The 18,639-nt window shown below is 43.5% G+C and overlaps 1 protein-coding gene across 3 annotated transcripts; it reads left to right on the forward strand.

Annotated features, from left to right (window-relative positions):
* Positions 1 to 558: 558 nt before the first annotated feature.
* On the forward strand, positions 559 to 8,383 carry RAD51 (RAD51 recombinase). 3 transcript variants are annotated; one of them, XM_072115325.1, is made up of 10 exons: positions 559 to 711; positions 1,682 to 1,781; positions 2,630 to 2,767; positions 3,066 to 3,183; positions 3,313 to 3,404; positions 5,592 to 5,686; positions 5,780 to 5,893; positions 6,818 to 6,947; positions 7,168 to 7,289; positions 7,534 to 8,383. In XM_072115325.1, the coding sequence occupies exons 2-10, from the start codon at positions 1,707 to 1,709 to the stop codon at positions 7,655 to 7,657; spliced, it is 1,008 nt and encodes a 335-aa protein (XP_071971426.1). In that variant the 5' UTR covers positions 559 to 711; positions 1,682 to 1,706; the 3' UTR covers positions 7,658 to 8,383. The 3 variants fall into 3 exon arrangements, with proteins under 3 accessions (XP_071971426.1, XP_071971427.1, XP_071971428.1); XM_072115326.1 differs by lacking the exon at positions 559 to 711 and adding an exon at positions 715 to 815; XM_072115327.1 differs by lacking the exon at positions 559 to 711 and adding an exon at positions 821 to 849.
* Positions 8,384 to 18,639: the final 10,256 nt, after the last annotated feature.

Raw genomic sequence — 18,639 nt, forward strand, 5'->3', positions numbered from 1 at the left:
TGGTTACAGCCTCCCAGTATATAGTCTGCCAGCCCCTGTAGCATACAGCCTGCCCAACCCCTGTAGCATACAGCCTGCCCAGCCCCTGTAGTAGGAAAAAAATAACACTGTACTCATCTTTCCGACGTCCCCCATAGGTCCTCTTCTGTCTCAGACTGTCTCAGACAGAAGAGGACCTATGGGTGATGTCAGAAAGGTGAGTTTTGTCTTTATGTTTTTTAGGGTTTTTGAGCACAAATTTTGTGCTGAAAAACTAGGCTTATACTCGAGTATATAAGGTAATTAAAATGTATGATTGAAATTTTCAGATTTTTTTTTATTTTTTTATTTGCTTGTAAATTGTAGACAAATAGATGTTAGGTAGATGCGTACATATGATATAGATTACACTTAGATCGGTATAAGGTATATTAGATAGCCTGCGTAATTTTTAAATTTTATTTTGACTTTTTTTTTATTTGCCATTTCTAGTTTTAAAAAAAAAAACAGCTTTCCCGCTCTACAGACATAGATAAGAATAATTCTATGAGGTAAAAAAAATGTCACTGGTTGTGAAACCAATTGTGGCGGCGCTAGGACCCGGCGGACACAGAGAGGGAGAGTTCGTACCCGGAAGTGAGCGGGGCTGTGGACGTGTTACGTCACGTGGGGCATTAGGCGGGAGATTCGTAGTTACCGGGGAGACGACGGCTCCGGGAGAGAGCGGCTGAGGTGAGGGGAGGTGTGCTGTGTGGGGCCAGGGAGACCCCTACACCCCGGGTGTAAGATACCGAGAAGAGGAGGGACGTGTCCGGGCTTGTCTATGGGACACAGCTGTGAGGACGAGGCGCTGCTCTGAGCTGTGGTGTAGTATGTGTGTGCGGGGGGGAGGGCAGTGCTGGTTGTTACATAACATTGAGCCTCTCTCCTCTTAAAGGTAAAGTCTTGTAGTCACTATATATGGGAGTGTCACTTGGTGGATCCCCTACTATTAGGGGCCCTCAGATGCCCCAATCATTTCTTTTTTACGTATTAAATTTTATTCAATTCGCGAATGAGCCGCCTCTTGTTCATGAACGACCTGAGCCGGCTCCTGTCAGTGAGGAATTCTAGAAAGGACATTTCATCCCCTACCTGAGTGAGGGAAGTAGTCTAGTGGTGACAGGTTCTCTTTAAAGTCACCTGTGTTATGTTTTATGTAACACTTGGGTCCTTACAAGTGTGTATGGCCGCTGTATGTCCTAGGCAGGAATATTGACAGATATTATAGTATCATAGTATAGGCTTGTCCTGTGTAGGTAACATGTCTTGTGGGGGGGCTCCTAGCGTCACAAGGGAGTTTGGGTCTCTTCATTGTTCAGTCTGAGAAATATGGGTGAAGCGTGTCTGCATTTTACATGCCAAACTTGAAAACAACCTAAATGTTAGTTTAAGCCTTTTCTCCTGTAATGATGTTTGTGTTAAGTGATACCAATATGGCACTCAACAATGAAGTAGTTTCTTTCCATAACAATTAATTTCAATCCGATTTGATGTTGTCATTGACTTCCATACACTGTGCAGTAGTGTAGTGTTAGGTAGGTTAGTCTCTAGTATTACAGGTTGCCGTCATTAATATAAATGCTGAGTCTAGGTCCTGTTGTGATGCTTGACTGTGCAGTTTTGTCAGTAGATACTTAATGTTTTGTTGGTTTTTGTTAAGGTCTTTGTGTTGCTCTTGGATTATCATGGCCATGCAGGCGCAGTACGAGGCAGCCGCAGAGGAAGAGTCCTTTGGACCTCAAGCAATATCTCGTCTGGAGGTAAATATACTTTTGCACTCTTTATTTAGCTGTGTCCTGTTGCTCTGCCAGGACTATTAAAAAACCTTCACGAGCCGGAAGCAGTTAATTCGATGCCAGGGTTAGAGACAACACCAATACCTGTAAAACAACTCAGTGGTGTCACAAAAGGCGCTCCATCTATAGGCCCACCTTTAATAGGTTAACAAACGATTTGGGCTTAAAGGGGTTTGCCCATGAAAGAAATGTTCTCAAATTTCAAACACACCCCCCCCCCCCTGTGATGTTTACGCAATGAAGTTAATTTTTAACCTCTGACTTTACAATTTTACTCAGTTTTATTGCTGTTTTAGCTCCTATCGCTCAGTGATGGTCATTGTGGACGGGTACTCTCTAAGCAGACACTTCATGTTTCCTCTGTGCTATGAGATGCTGTGTGCTATCAATGTGCTTAGATTATCAGGGTACAGGGCTTATCTACAAAGGACTCTACGTAAAACTGTGAGACCTGCCAAAAAATCTTTTTAAAAATCGTCTCTGATGACGAGGAACAGCCAGCTTTTTCCAAAACCTACAATTTGGTCCATAAGGTAAATCTTGGACTGAAAACGCATGGAAAATGTGATATTAACACAGCTGTAAAGTTTAGGTTTGGGAAGAGCCAGTATTGCATGTGCTGAAGTTACAGGGGACATGTAAATGATGTAAATTTGAAATGGTATCTGCTTCTGTGTAACATGGAATCAAAGGGTTACCAGTCTTGTAGCAGATCTCATCAGTTTGTGTAGGACGTAATGTTTTGGTTTTAATCTAGTAGTCAATAATAATGTATTATTACTTATCTAGTTTATTTTATTTATTTTTTTTAGCAATGTGGAATTAATGCAAATGATGTGAAGAAGCTGGAGGAGGCCGGCTTCCACACTGTGGAGGCAGTTGCTTATGCTCCGAAGAAAGAACTTATTAATATTAAGGGGATAAGTGAAGCCAAAGCGGACAAGATCTTGGTGAGTATAATACAAAGCCTGGAACTATAATACAAAGTAGAACTGCTGCTGCTGCTGCTCCTCCATCCATACGGGAGCTTCCAGTGACTGGTGGGCTACAAGATTAGTGGTGCCACATTAACCGTAACGGGCATCTTGTGCACATATTTCTCATCTTCCAATGATACAGTTCACACTGTGCTTACATACCCTGCACCCTTAAGTTTCATGTGCTTACTGATTGCAACTATATCACAATATTCTTTGACGTTTACTTGTTATTATATAGTTGAATGGACACATTCCTATTGATTTATAGGCAGAGGCTGCAAAATTAGTCCCTATGGGATTTACAACAGCGACAGAGTTCCACCAGAGACGATCAGAGATCATACAGATTTCTACCGGCTCAAAGGAACTGGACAAGTTATTACAAGGTGCGTTTTGCTTTTTCTTTATTTCCTATTTCATGACAAATGTCATACAATTTATACAGTTTTTTTTTTTTTTTTAATCCCTTGTTTTTGGATTAATTCTGTTTGTCTACCTATGATTGTTGTCTCTAGGAGGTGTTGAAACTGGGTCAATTACTGAGATGTTTGGAGAGTTTCGCACTGGAAAGACTCAGTTATGTCACACGTTAGCTGTGACCTGTCAGGTATGAGTTGATATGGTGTGCTTTCAAGTTTATGCGAATAACTTGGCTAATATGACATGAGCAAATCTTTTACCGAATAATTTTGTCTTGCTATGATTGTGTAATAACCTAGGTCAGTGATGGCGAGCATTCTACAGGACAAGTGCCCAAACTGCAACCCAAAACCTGCATATTTTTTGCAAAGTGCCAAGACAGCAATTGAAGCAGTAACTTATTGAAATTTTCTTCCTCCGTGCTATACCACAGCTTTCAATGGTCCTGAGGGCACCAGTATCTTTGTCAGAAGGAGGGGAAATTTGGATAAACGGTGGAGCTTCCCTTGACAGCCTGCTGAACAAGAAGATTCAGGGGTCGCACAGAAGTAGCTCTAATGATAACCTGACCCAGTCCACACCTCCCCTCTCTTCCTGCAGTCACGGATGGTCTTTGATGCTTCATATTAAAGGACACCTGTCATCAGGTCTTTGTCACTAGTCCTGTCACCTCTTCCTGTTGGAGCAGCTCACAAGGATCCCATCCCAGCCTTTATCTAGTTATTTCATACATTAATCATTATAAAATCACATATTTTTTATCATGTAAATGAGGCTAGTCACATGGTCAGAGGCAGTGATGTCACCACTGTTACCCCTCCCCTCCCCTCTCCTCCCCCTGCTCATGTCTGTGTGTAATGTATAGTAAAGCATGGCTAGTGTGAGTGCTGCATCTGCTGACATGCTGCATCCTCCTAATATACAGGTGAGAGACACAGACATCAGGTACACATGAATCTGACATGTTCTGCTGTAACATGGCTGCCTGGAGCTGCTGTATCTCTCCTAAACACACACACACATGCACACACAGGCTGCAGGGGGTGTGGCCACCAGCACCAGGAAGCACATCATTATACAGCCTCACATCATTATACAGGCTGTCAGTCATGCACTGGGGGTGTGGCTGTGCCTCCCACTCATGAATAGAGTGGACAGCTTGAATATGCTAATGCTTCATTGGACATTTCACAGGTCATTTGCATACAGCTTTAGGACCTCATTGCTTAGGTTTACAGGCATGTAGAGGGACAATGAGGGGATAGAGGCAATGCTCTCTAATGGCAGTTTATGAAAATATATTTAGTTTAGGGGGGTTATTTTGCATGACGGGTTCTCTTTAAAATAATGCTAAGAATGGTCCTGGACTGCAGGAGGACCCCTTAATTCCTGGGACTGCAGGAGGATCTCTTTAAAGGGGTTTTCTCACGAATACGGGATAGGGCCTAACTTGCTGATCTGTGGGGGTCTGAGTGATGAGACCCCCACAGATTACAGAAAAGGAGGGTTCAGATGGGGTCCCACGTACCTTAGTCAGACACCTTGTCGCTCCATGAGAGTAATGGAGTAGACAGCCGCCCATGACCATTCTGCTCCGTACATCTCTATGGAGCCGATAGAAATGGCCGCGCTCAGCAATCTCCGTCAGCTCCATAGAGATAAATGGAGCAGAACGTTCATGCGAGGCTGTCTGCTCCATTACACTCGTGGTCCGACTGAGGTACGTGGAACCCCCATCGGACCCCTGATCAACAAGTTTTTTGTATTTGTGCAAAAAACCCTTTAATTCCTATCTGGTCAACTCTGCCATAGGTCAACAGCCTGAGAGGGCTCTGAGTGCCACCTCTGGCACCCGTGCCATGGGTTTGCCACCACTGACCTAGGTTATTCCTAAGCTTTTATACTGACCTTGATCTTGTTTGTGTGATGGCCTCCCACGTAGATGACATCTACACCTACTTCATGAGCTCATGTCCCAGGTCATACAGATGTGTCCTCTCTTACCTTAGCTAACCTTTGATTAAAGGGGGCCATCAATAGTTGATCTCTGGTGACTGACACCTGGCCCTCGCACACCTCGGCCACATTGTTGGCAGATGTCTATCCTATATGTTTGAGTATTGCTAAATGATACATTTTTTTAAATTAAAAGAAAAAAACAGCTTCTCAGTATGTTTATCAAGGAAAATTATGGCTAAAGCTCCTGCAGAGGACCACAATGTATTCCTAGCTATATGAGCTTTATGTGCACTGATATGTTCCCCATAGAAATTGAAGCCTGCATGCACCAATATGGCACCGCTCTAGTGACTATATGTTGCTGCCCATATGTTTTGGGTTTGTTTACAACCCTCTGACTTTTGTGTTTTTTCAGCTTCCCATTGACAGAGGAGGTGGTGAAGGGAAGGCAATGTACATAGACACAGAGGGGACATTCAGACCTGAAAGGCTGCTTGCTGTTGCTGAACGGTAGGACTGATATTGCGCATTATTCTTACTGTACTTATAACATGTCTTGCTGCGGCTTTCTGAGACTGTTCTGTTTCATGTGTCACTTTTTAGGTATGGATTATCTGGCAGCGATGTTTTGGACAATGTGGCTTATGCCCGTGCATTCAACACCGACCACCAGACTCAGCTTCTCTACCAGGCGTCGGCCATGATGGCAGAATCCAGGTAATGGGAATTAAACTCCATTTTTACTTGAAATCTACCACCAGGATGATGTAAACCAGGAAAACTTACATGCAGGTCTGTTCCTCCTCTGGCAGGATCCACTTTTTTTAAGCTTCTTATGCCCTTGTTTTTAAAAATAAGAGGCTGTAAAAATTATGCAAATTAGCCCCTCAAGCTCATTTGCAGAATTTTGTAAATTTTTGTAAAAAAACAGGGAATAAAAAAAGCTAAAATTAAAACCGATCCTGCCAGAGAGCGCACATACCCGCATGTCAATGTGTTTGGTATACAATCTTGGTGGAAGATATCCTTTAACCCCTTCACGCTCCGTGGCAGATATATCCGTCACAGAGCTATGAAGGGTGTATGAAGAGGGCTCACGGGCTGAGCCTTCTTCATACAGAGATGGGCTTTGCTGCATATCGCAGCAAAGACCCATCGCTATCACCCGCGGTAGGTGCTTGCTGGCGGTGACCTCCGAGACGGGAAATGGCGCCCAAATGTCTGAAACGCGTCTTTTACACCTTTTTACATGACCTAAAAAATGTAAAGTTTATTAGCGCCAGAAGATGGCAAAAAAACTGAGCTGAGGTGTTATTTGGAGCGAAGAGTGAAAGCCGTAAAAACTGAGCCCACAAGAACATGACCTTTTTTTTTTTTTTTTTTCAATTTTTCCACATTTGGAATTTTTTTCCGGCTTCCCACTACATTGCAGGGAATAATAAATAACATCACGGGAAAGTAAAATTTGTTACGCACAAAATAAGCCCTCACACAGCTCTGTACACGGAAAAATGAAAAAAAATTTTGAAGATGGAGAGCGAGAAATGAGCGAAAATACCCTGCGTCTTTAAGGGGTTAAAATCTTGACATTGGTTACTGTTTGTCTGTGTAGTGCTGACTAGTATTTGTCACTTTCCGCAGGTATGCCCTACTCATAGTGGACAGTGCCACTGCTCTATACAGAACAGATTACTCCGGCAGAGGGGAATTGTCTGCGCGGCAGATGCACTTGGCCCGTTTCCTGAGGATGTTGCTCAGGCTGGCTGATGAGGTAAAACAAAAGTATGACGTTTTGGGATGTTTGTAAAGCTTTGGTGATATGTATAATGGGTGTCACACATACACAATACCACTCCATTTACACAGGCAACTTCTAAACACATTTGTTACCTGTCCAGCGTGTTCCAAGTAATAATGCAGCGTGATAATGCCTTTAACTTTACTATGAACAAGTCAACCCTTCTAATATCTGGTTAATCCTGTCATTTCAGTTTGGCGTGGCTGTTGTGATCACCAACCAGGTGGTCGCTCAGGTGGATGGAGCGGCCATGTTTGCAGCTGATCCTAAAAAACCCATTGGAGGAAACATCATTGCTCATGCATCCACAACAAGGTCAGTGCTGTGAAGAAAAACAAATCTTCCATCTTACTGAGTGGAAAAAAGTCACAAAAGAATTCTTAAAATTACATAGCAGATCATGTTTAGCCATTAACAGCTGTACACAATGGGATGTTGTCTGGTAATAGTTTCAATATGACTCACCATCTGTGTGGTATATGGTCTGATAATAGTCTAATAGGTACTGAGATTTTACCCTAGAGATTTAACATGATCTCTGTATTATTCTTTCCCATAGATTATACTTGCGGAAAGGCAGAGGAGAAACCCGTATCTGTAAGATCTATGACTCCCCTTGTTTACCAGAGGCCGAGGCTATGTTTGCCATTAATGCTGATGGGGTAGGTGATGCCAAGGACTGAACACAATCGCAGCTGGCATCAAGGAAGTGAATGGACAAGCTTTGTGTGATCCTATTATACTTGATGACGGATGATATTGCGCTTAGTAACTACAACATCAAACTCCTAATTCTACCGGATCCATGGAGGAAGATCGCAGTGAGCTGAAATGATAAGAGCAACTTGACTAAGGTGCTGCCTCAAAGCTTTTAACATCTATCAGATACTCATGGCATGCCATAGATGTGGCTTTCACCTCTGAAGTCCCACACCTATGTGGAGTAGGGGGGGGGGGGCACTGGACTTGACCAAACAGTATAAATTGAGAGATATTTATCCATGCTCGACTCCTTCCCTTCATATCTGAGGCAGGTATTCGAGCAAGCACATGTCTATCCTGCTTCTACCAGACACCTCATGTGGATATACTAAAAATGTGGGGAAACCCACCCCACCCCTCTCAGCAGGCATTCATGTCCCTTTCTTTTTCATGAAAAATTGACCAAGGCTCATAAAATTTAACTGAGCAATTGTACCAGCAGAAAAGCTTCATAATCTGGAGGCGAGAGGGTAAAATAATCTCCAATGCATCTTATACCAATGACTGAAACTAAACCCCTTCTGCCAGGAATTGTAAAATATATGTACATGTGTTTTAGTTTTGTGGAACTGTATAGATGTGATGTTGGGTGTGTGTGTACATGTATATATTGATATGTGAATTGAAAATAAACTACTACACAATCACATCAGACTTATACATGTTGGAAAATCCCATACTCATTGCACGAATTCTGTGTAAAAATCCATATAACCTGTGAGTGCTACAATAAGCAAGGTCTGTTTTTAATTTTCAGCTGCATGAGAAACTTCATTGCAAAATACAATGCAAATGCAGCCATCCTTAAAGGGATTGTCCAGCTCAATCTCTCGACTCCTCCCTTTCATGCAAAGGCCATAGCCACGGGGGGTGCTGTTTTATTAAAAAAAAAAGTCTGCTTTTATTATTTTCAACCATCCTGTAAATTGCTTTACTGTGGAGTCTGATCTGTTTATTGTGTGGCAGCCACTTTTGAACACATGGTGGCCACTGATAGGCCCCTGTAAACTTCCGCTTTAATTTCATAAAAATCCATAGATAAGCATATTTCGATGGACATGTAGTTGTGTGTGGGGTTTTTTTTTATGAACCATCTTCATGTGTGCTATCAAAAAATTCACCTAGAAGTATGATTTATTTTGCAGTATTTCTATGCACGTAAGTAAAGACTAGATGCACATCCCATTCTTTGCATCCTGCCGTCCTGCTACTGTTTTGATTTCAAAGACAAACACCGGCAAAAATGCAGCTTTGCCACCAGAATGGGCGTCACATGGAAAACTTTAGTTTTGGATCAAACTTTTTAGCTTCTTTCCAACATAAGTGTAGATGTGTCTGGTAACAAACTATCCAAATCTGCCTACTGGTAACACATGTATACTGAAGAGCAGTATCGCTACTCATCTTATGTGTTCGAAGTGTGTAATGTAAGCCACTAGATGGCGCCACTATTCACACAAGATGGACAACACTTGATGACCTTGATAAATTGCATTGCAGAAATCATTGTAATGTTGTGTATTCTATAAAGGACACTGCAGTAAGTCCTCCTGTATATCCATACAAAGCTAATTCATTGAATTGTACACAATGCAGGGTCTGGAGGGAGGAGGAGCGCTTAATTTCATTTGTAGCTAAAACAGGTTTGTACAAACGGACTGAGGTGATGCGTTTCGGACCTACATTACGTGGTCCTTATTTATACCTCTACTGGACACGATATCAACACCCACATTTGAAGCAGGAAAGACACTCAAAGTATCTTTGAGTTTTCCTGCTTCAAGTGTTGGCGATGATATTGTGTTCAGTAGAGGTATAAATAAGGACCACGTAATGTAGGTCCGAAACGCGTCACTTCAGTCTGTTTGTAGAAACATGTTTTAGCTACAAATTTTCTTTTTCTATGTTTGTTTGTTTGTTTGTTTGTTTGTTTGTTTTTTTTTTTTAAATACATTTTGAAATAAACATTAAAACTTTTACCAGCTGGTGCTTCATTCTATAACTTGGGACTGGACTTTTTTTTCATTCAGGCGAGCACAAGGTTTATGGAGCAACACCTTTCAGTGGGTGAGCATACACTTCATTTTTCTCTTTTTGGCGTTTACTTAATTTCATTGTTTTAAAATTAAATATACTGCCTGTTAAAGAGGAACATTTAAAACCATCTTTAATTATATATTTGATAAAATTATGTGTGCTGGAGCTCATACTGGCAATAAACATGTAAGCCCAGCAGACATCTTAGTGTCAAAGAAACAGGCTAGGATATAATTGAGAACCACTACTCCCAATATTTTAGTGATCTGCCATTGCTTAATATACGTTTACACCTGACGCGTTTCGCTGCATAAAGCAGTTCATCATGGCCATACCAATGTCGGCGTCCCATTAGACAGAGAACGGAATAATGTCGTGCTGAGTTAGAAAGAGAATTTGGGCATGATGATAGCAGAAATCTAGAACCGATAGCTGAGATAGCATGTAGACCGTATTCTGCTGACTAGCTAACAATATATCATGAGTAACATCTCGTACTCAGCATACCTTGACATAAAACAAACGATGCGCTACTGTCACTAGGTGTTAAAGGAAACCTACCACTTGAAGTGGCAGGTTTCCGATGGCAATACCGAGCACCAGCTCAGGGTGAGCTTATTTTAGTTAGTGTTTTAAACCGCGGTAACGCGGTTTAAAACACTTTTTAAACTTTATAGCCGGCGCAGGCAGGTACGCGCTCGGCGCTTACCATGCGCGCGGCTCTCATTCACTTCCTATGTAGCCGCGCGCACAGTAAGCGCCGAGCGCGTACCTGCCTGCGCCGGCTATAAAGTTTAAAAAGTGTTTTAAACCGCGTTACCGCGGTTTAAAACACTAACTAAAATAAGCTCCGGCATCAGCTCACCCTGAGCTGGTGCTCGGTATTGCCATCGGAAACCTGCCACTTCAAGTGGTAGGTTTCCTTTGCCCGCACTCACTTAGTGCTTAGTGTCAAACTGCATTACGCTGAAATACTACAGTGTTTCCAAACCCACGATACGTGCCACATCGTGTATTACCATATCCCACCTCTGATGAACTGCTTTATGCAGCGAAACGCGTCAGGTGTAAATAGTTGTAAATACTGGACATTGGGAAGGTGTATTACATACCTCCAGGGTGACAAACTAGATATCCACTAACACACCTTCTCAGTGCATTTTTGTTAGAGTTTTGGGGGAGGTGTAACGAACCAATTGGGGGAGAACATTTGCGTCCACCATTACATCTCTTCATGCAAACTTGTGTGAATACACGTTGGTGATGCCTTGGGGTGAAGACAGAGAATTAAAATACTGTATACCCCATGACACACTATAAACTTGGTTGTGTACCAAATCAGTGGATACTATTGTGATCCCTCCTATTTATCAACAAAGTTTGTTGGAAATATAGGAACTCCCGAATCTTCTGCCCTAAATACACTATATGGCAGATGGTTGTTAAGCTTATACCCACCAACGTATATTAAGCAATGGCAGATCACTAGAATATTGGGAGTAGTGGTTCTCAATTATATCCTAGCCTGTTTCTTTGACACTAAGATGTCTGCTGGGCTTACATGTTTATTGCCAGTATGAGCTCCAGCACACAGAATTTTATCAAATATATAATTAAAGTTGGTTTTAAATGTTCCTCTTTAACAGGCAGTATATTTAATTTAGAATTTTTGATAGGGACATCAATTGTATAATCTTAGAGCTCTAGCTCCTATTTATTAATTTCATTGTTTTCCTGGAGCCTTGCTTGAACCTAGAGCCCTGCTCTGCCTTTCACAAGGAAGAATTCAATTAAGTAGCTTTGACTGAAGCGTTCTTTTAAAGAGGCTGTTCATAGGTGACTTATCAGAAGTACAACCCCTGGGGCCTTCTATACAGCAGGTCTATCCCCAAGCTGGTTACAAGATATGTAGCCCTCCCATAGGATTACTATAATGTTATTCCTGGTTTGATAGGTCATAAAGTTGAGATAGATGAGATTCTTATCTTTAATATGACATATTTATAGGTTCTATACATTCTGGTATACAGGCGTCTGACGTGGCAGCCTCTAAACTTGACTCGTATGATGAAGTCTCTGTCCAGCCAAAGCGACAAATGTACATAATGTATAGTACAACCTCATAAGAATCCAGTGTTGCAAATATTAGTCTCTTTAATATGGTTGGAATCCCAAACCCTGACCAAAAGAATGTAAAACAGTTACTGAGAAATAGAATATAGAATTATAACTCTCTACATATTTTTGCACTTGTACTGAAATCTGGATCATATTTAGAAGTAATTGGCCACCAGTTGGCTCCAGATTTCGGCAATATATTACCAGCAAAAGAAGACAATAGTCGCCCCATAAATCAGGACACTGGGTAATTATAGCCGGCGCTGTGCGGTGCTCTCTAGACAACATCCTGGAACGTGCCCAGACCAGAGTCTTACAACTGGCGACTATAAGTCAGAAGACTGACAGATCCATTACTAAGATTCATGTCCTTCTAATTCAACACAAGAACTACCCTCACCCAGGTTTCTACAAAAGTGCTTGTCCAGTGGACTGATCCCTATCAACACTCCCAGTGACTGACTGCAGGGGCCAGCAGGTTACTACGCAACCTTAAAACGTATCTCTCCTTTAAAGGGGTTTTTAGGTTGCAGATATTGAATACCTGTTAATAATGTTAGCTCAGTGAGAGTCTGACAGCTGCCAGCCCAAACATCAGATTGAGGGCAGGTTCTGGTGCCGCAACTACAAAGTTGCAGGAACCACCAGTAATTGTCTCCATTGACTGTGTAGTGGCCGTTCTTTGGTACTGCAGCTCAACTCGGCTTAAATTCATGGCCACTGGATGACAACTAGCAGTCTCCAAAAATGTAATGTAAAGCCTGTATGAGCCCGGACCAGAATTGTGCTTTTCCTATTAAAAAAAAAAAAATCGAAGTCATGAGATTATAGCAGAGAAAAGTATTCCGTATTATCTTTATGCTGATGATACCCAGCTATATACACACAGTCCCCTATGTAAGGACACCAGATTTCCAGACAACCCCTATTTACAGATGAAGCTCTCTGCCCCCTGTGACCTCTGGTGAAGTCTCTGGATACTTTGCTTTACTTCCAGACTGCAATGATCAGCTGTAAGGTGTCTGTAATGAGGTGTTATTGATAATCCTTCTTCCCATTACAGCAAAAAATTTTAAAAAATCCCGTTGTCACTGGGACAAAAAAAAAAATTGTCGATCTACAATTATAAAACATACAGCTCCAACTACAAATTCAACTTAAGAACAAACCCCAGGAGCCTTTCTTGTACGTAACCCGGGGACTCCCTGTACTTCTGCACGTAACATCACCGCTTCCTTAACCCAGGACACTAGTGACTGTCTCCAGAATCATGTCCACTCTCTTCTTGAAACTTAATCTTTCCAAAACTGAATCTCTTGTCGTTTCACCATCTACTAACCAAACCAACCCTGACCTCTCCACCTCGGTCTGTGGGATCACTATAGCACCGAGGCAGCAGGCCCGCTGTCTTGTGGTTGTGCTGGACTCTGACCTCTCCACCTCGGCCTGTGGGATCACTATAGCACCGAGGCAGCAGGCCCGCTGTCTTGGGGTTGTGCTGGACTCTGACCTCTCCACCTCGGCCTGTGGGATCACTATAGCACCGAGGCAGCAGGCCCGCTGTCTTGTGGTTGTGCTGGACTCTGACCTCTCCTTTGCACCGTATATTCAGTCTCTTGCCGTTTGCATCTCAGAAACTTCTCCAGAATCCGACCATTTCTTACAATTGAAACTTCTAAAATGCTAATTGTCGCTCTGATTCACTCTCGACTAGACTACTGTAACTCCCTACTAATTGGTCTTCCACTCTCTAAACTCTCTCCCCTACAATCTATTCCTAATGCAGCAGCCAGGCTCCTCTTTCAGTCCAAACGATACACGGATGCCTCCAGTCTGTGCCAGTCACTGCTCTGATTACCCGTCTCCTCCCGAATACAGTTTAAAATAAAAACCCTCATCCACAAAGCTCTGCACAGTGCTGCACCTCCCTATCGCTATTCTCTCATCTCAGTCTATTGCCCTTCCCGTGCTCTTCCATCTGCCAGTAATATAAGATTAATCTCTACCTTAATTTGATCTTCTCACACACATCTCCAGGACTTCTCCCAAGCTGCACCAATTCTCTGGAATGCCCTTCCCCGTGCTATCAGACTAATACCCAAAGTTTCAAACCTTCTCTTAAAACCCATCTCTTATAGGCAGATCTATCACACTCGCTACCTGTATGAAATGTCATATCTCCCTGTACTAACCCATCCTGTGTCCTCCTCTCATCCATTATCCAGCAAACACCAGATATATACCAAACTCCAGGGTTCTCATTTACCTTGGACTTTGTATATAAGATGGAGGCTGATGACTGGTTCAAGAAGCTGAATTTTTATTTATTCAATTATTTTTATTCTGTTGCCTGGCTGGACCCCTTCATCCTCATAGTCTGTAAGCTCTTGTGTCACCCCTTCATCCTCATAGTCTGTAAGCTCTTGTGTCACCCCCTTCATCCTCATAGACTGTAAGCTCTTGTGTAACCCCTTCATCCCCATAGACTGTAAGCTCTTGTGTCACCCCTTCATCCTCATAGACTGTAAGCTCTTGTGTCACCCCTTCATCCTCATAGACTGTAAGCTCTTGTGTCACCCCTTCATCCCCATAGACTGTAAGCTCTTGTGTCACCCCTTCATCCCCATAGACTGTAAGCTCTTGTGTCACCCTCCTCCTCATAGACTGTAAGCTCTTGTGTCACCCCCTCATCCTCATAGACTGTAAGCTCTTGTGTCACCCCTTCATCCTCATAGTCTGTAAGCTCTTGTGTCACCCCTTCATCCTCATAGTCTGTAAGCTCTTGTGTCACCCCTTCATCCTCATAGACTGTAAGCTCTTGTGTCACCCCCTCATCCTCATAGACTGTAAGCTCTTGTGTCACCCCTTCATCCTCATAGACTGTAAGCTCTTGTGTCACCCCTTCATCCCCATAGACTGTAAGCTCTTGTGTCACCCCTTCATCCCCATAGACTGTAAGCTCTTGTGTCACCCTCCTCCTCATAGACTGTAAGCTCTTGTGTCACCACCTCATCCTCATAGACTGTAAGCTCTTGTGTCACCCCTTCATCCTCATAGTCTGTAAGCTCTTGTGTCACCCCTTCATCCTCATAGTCTGTAAGCTCTTGTGTCACCCCTTCATCCCCATAGACTGTAAGCTCTTGTGTCACCCTCCTCCTCATAGACTGTAAGCTCTTGTGTAACCCCCTCATCCTCATAGGCTGTAAGCTCTTGTGTGACCCCCTCATCCTCATAGACTGTAAGCTCTTGTGTCACCCCCTCATCCTCATAGACTGTAAGCTCTTGTGTCACCCCCTCATCCTCATAGACTGTAAGCTCTTGTGTCACCCCCTCATCCTCATAGACTGTAAGCTCTTGCGTCTCCCCCTCCTCCTCATAGACTGTAAGCTCTTGTGTCACCCCCTCATCCTCATAGACTGTAAGCTCTTGTGTCACCCCCTCATCCTCATAGACTGTAAGCTCTTGTGTCACCCCCTCATCCTCATAGACTGTAAGCTCTTGTGTCACCCCCTCATCCTCATAGACTGTAAGCTCTTGTGTCACCCCCTCATCCTCATAGACTGTAAGCTCTTGTGTCACCCCCTCATCCTCATAGACTGTAAGCTCTTGTGTCACCCCCTCATCCTCATAGACTGTAAGCTCTTGTGTCACCCCCTCATCCTCATAGACTGTGAGCTCTTGTGTCACCCCCTCATCCTCATAGACTGTAAGCTCTTGTGTCAGCCCCCTCATCCTCATAGACTGTGAGCTCTTGTGTCACCCCCTCATCCTCATAGACTGTAAGCTCTTGTGTCTCCCACTCATCCTCATAGACTGTAAGCTCTTGTGTCACCCCCTCATCCTCATAGACTGTAAGCTCCTGTGATCAGGGCCCTCACTCCTATTGTTCCATATGAGTGTTTGTACTGTGTAATGTAATATTATATTTGTATATGTCCCCTATGATGTGTAAAGCTATGGAATCTGATGGCGCTATATAAATGTAGATTATCATTAGTGGGGTAAATCTAGTACCCTCCCTGTAAGAGTGTACGGCTGGGTGTGCGGCTGGGTGTGCGGCTGGGTGTGCGGCTGGGTGTGCGGCTGGGTGTGCGGCTATGTCCTGGATGTGGATGAGTATAAGCCTCTTGTAGTCTCTGCTCATGTCGTGACAGCAGCTCTAGAAAATAACATGTGGCGAGGAGTTTCGCTGATTGTCAGGAGGAGAATTTCCTTCCTAAGAAATCAACATAACGCCATCCTGCAGCCCCCCGCTATAAGCCCCCGTGTCCTGCGTGACAGGAGCTGAGAGTGAGGGGAAGCGAGCGCTATAAACAGTGATCACTTCCAGAGAGCCCGGGCCCCGCTATTCGTGACTGCCAGAGCCCCTGCTCATGGACGGCCGGGGCTCTCTATGATATGAGGGGGTCAGGCAGAGGAAGGAAGAAAGTAGAGGGGGGGGGGTGTTAAATGTCTACAGCGACTAGTAATTCCCATAGTACAAACCTATAACATAAGGGGGGGGAGGGGCGAGGGGCTTCGTAATATTAAATCAAATGTATAATGGCAAACACACAAGCGAGCTGGGAGTAATTAGGATGGGGAACGCCAGCGCTCCACGCTTAGGATTAAGTTACAAGTCCACCGTGCTGACTCATAACTTACTATTTTCTCAATGGAGTGCGGTTGAATGGAGGGAGCCCGCCAATTAACCCCGTCCTTACCAAGGTGGAATTTCTACGCCAAAAATTTCTCATTACTCCTTCGGACAGGTCATGAATAGGTAATGGATGTGGGACAACAAGGAGCAGCATCACTAGTGCCCGGCTGTGTGATGCTACGGATGAAGCCCTGGACAACCCCTTTAATTTTCAATGACACTTTCTATGAGACGTGAGTGGCCCTGGAAATACCATTGTAAAGTCCTGATATTGCTACATAGTACATACGACTTAAAGGGAACTGACGTGTGGATTTAGGCTTACAAGCTGATAATATGTAGGACAGAGATGGGATCACAATGATATCCTCTGATATTCCGGGAGGTTTGGGATTATGCGGAAAAACAATAGTGAGAAAATGACCTGTAAAGAGTCAGAGGGGAGGAGAAGAGTCAGGCCGGGATGTCCTCTCCTGGTGATGTCCCATAGTCCAGGTAACAGGTGGGTTACAACTTGTTGGACTAAATCCTCATGACCATTTTAAACATTTAGTAAAATAAACCAGGGACATTACTCATAGATCCAGGCACCGGGACTGTGGTAATCTTCTTATATTAATTATCCATGACCTCCTCCCTTCTAAAATCAACTTTGAAAATTATATTAATGAGGTATAGGGGGGGGGGTCGTTACCAGAATTCCTCCAGGCTGCAGCTTCACCAGCGGTTGCACTACCACCCTCTCAGCACTTGTAAGTGCTCCTGCACAGTATAACAGCCTGTGAATCGACTGCACAGAGGGACTCTGGTAACATCACCATAGCCCAGTGGTGGCGAACCTATGGCACTGGTGCCAGAGGCGGCACTCTGAGCCCTCTCTGTGGGCACCCAGGCCTTCACCCCAGCATGAAGTTCACCAGACAGGTCTCAAAGAATCTTCCTACAGAACCTTCCTACAATGATAGGTGAATTTGCCCTCCTCCTTTCAACTGCGTTGGTGTCTTTAGGAGGCTGAACGATTGAAAGTTGTCAGAGATCAAGGAGAAATAAGTTGCTGCGCTGGCACTTTGCAATAAATAAGTGGCTTTTGGTTGAAGTTTGTGCACTCAGGCTCTAAAAGGTTCGCCATCACTGCCATAGCCCTTCTGGCTTAAGCATAATTATAAAAGTTGATTTTAGAAGGAAGGAGGCCATGGATAACACATATAAGAAAATTACCACAGTCACGGTGACTGGATCTATTAGTAAGTGTCCCTGGTTTATCGTGATGGATCTTGATTGTTGATTTTCTACACAGTACTGTTACTCTGATATCTCCTTGTGCAAATAAAAAGTTTACAAATAAAAGCATAATTACTACTGAAAGTAGTAAGTTAAATGTTTTCCATAATTAGTCAGTAATGACCTACAAGTGTCCTGTTATTTGTACCATATGCTGAACCTTGAAAAAAATTGCCTAAAAAAAAAGCTACAGAAAGCAATCACATGGGCTTATCTCCCCCAGAATGAGATCAGCATTAAAGGAAACCTGTCACCAGGGACCTCATTTTCACTAATGACAGGTTGCAGAAGCCTATTACAGCTGCAGTGCACATATGTCTTTCTGCCTTCTCTAAGCATTTGCATTTCATTATTTACAAGCATTTCTGCACCCAGACAGAATCCTCGGTGTAGACCTAGGGGTTGGGCTTTGGTTTTGATGCATTTTAGAAAACAACATGTGACTTGTCTGTGCTACAGACTGCTCAGCTCTTGGCCCCCCACCTTTGTTCTCATGTACAGCTCCTCCCTCCCTTACTGATGTCAGCTCACCAGGCTGTGACCTCTGTGAAGGAGCAGGAGGGAGGAGTTGTACAGGAGCACAAAGGTGGGGGCTGAGAGCTGAGGAGTCTGCAGCACAGACAAGTCACATGCTGTTTTTTTATAATTTAAATGCATCCAAACCAAAGCCCAACCCCTGGGACTACACAGAGGATTCTGTCAGTGTGCAAGGTAAGTAATAACACACAATTATATTGTAATGCAAATGCTCAGAGAAAGCAGCAAGGCAGATGTGCACTGCAGCTGTAACGGGCTTCTACAACCTGTCTTTAGTGAAAATAAGGTCCC

Source organism: Engystomops pustulosus, chromosome 7, assembly GCF_040894005.1.
Source record: "Engystomops pustulosus chromosome 7, aEngPut4.maternal, whole genome shotgun sequence".
Classification (NCBI taxonomy): Eukaryota; Metazoa; Chordata; class Amphibia; order Anura; family Leptodactylidae; genus Engystomops; species Engystomops pustulosus.

Bases quoted from the DNA above. Each gene is read 5' to 3' on its own strand.
- RAD51 (XM_072115325.1), top strand. From the start codon at position 1,707: ATGGCCATGCAGGCGCAGTACGAGGCAGCCGCAGAGGAAGAGTCCTTT. The intron at 3,184-3,312 runs GTGCGTTTTGCT...TGTTGTCTCTAG, and splicing joins ACTGGACAAGTTATTACAAG to GAGGTGTTGAAACTGGGTCA. The intron at 5,894-6,817 runs GTAATGGGAATT...CACTTTCCGCAG, and splicing joins GCCATGATGGCAGAATCCAG to GTATGCCCTACTCATAGTGG.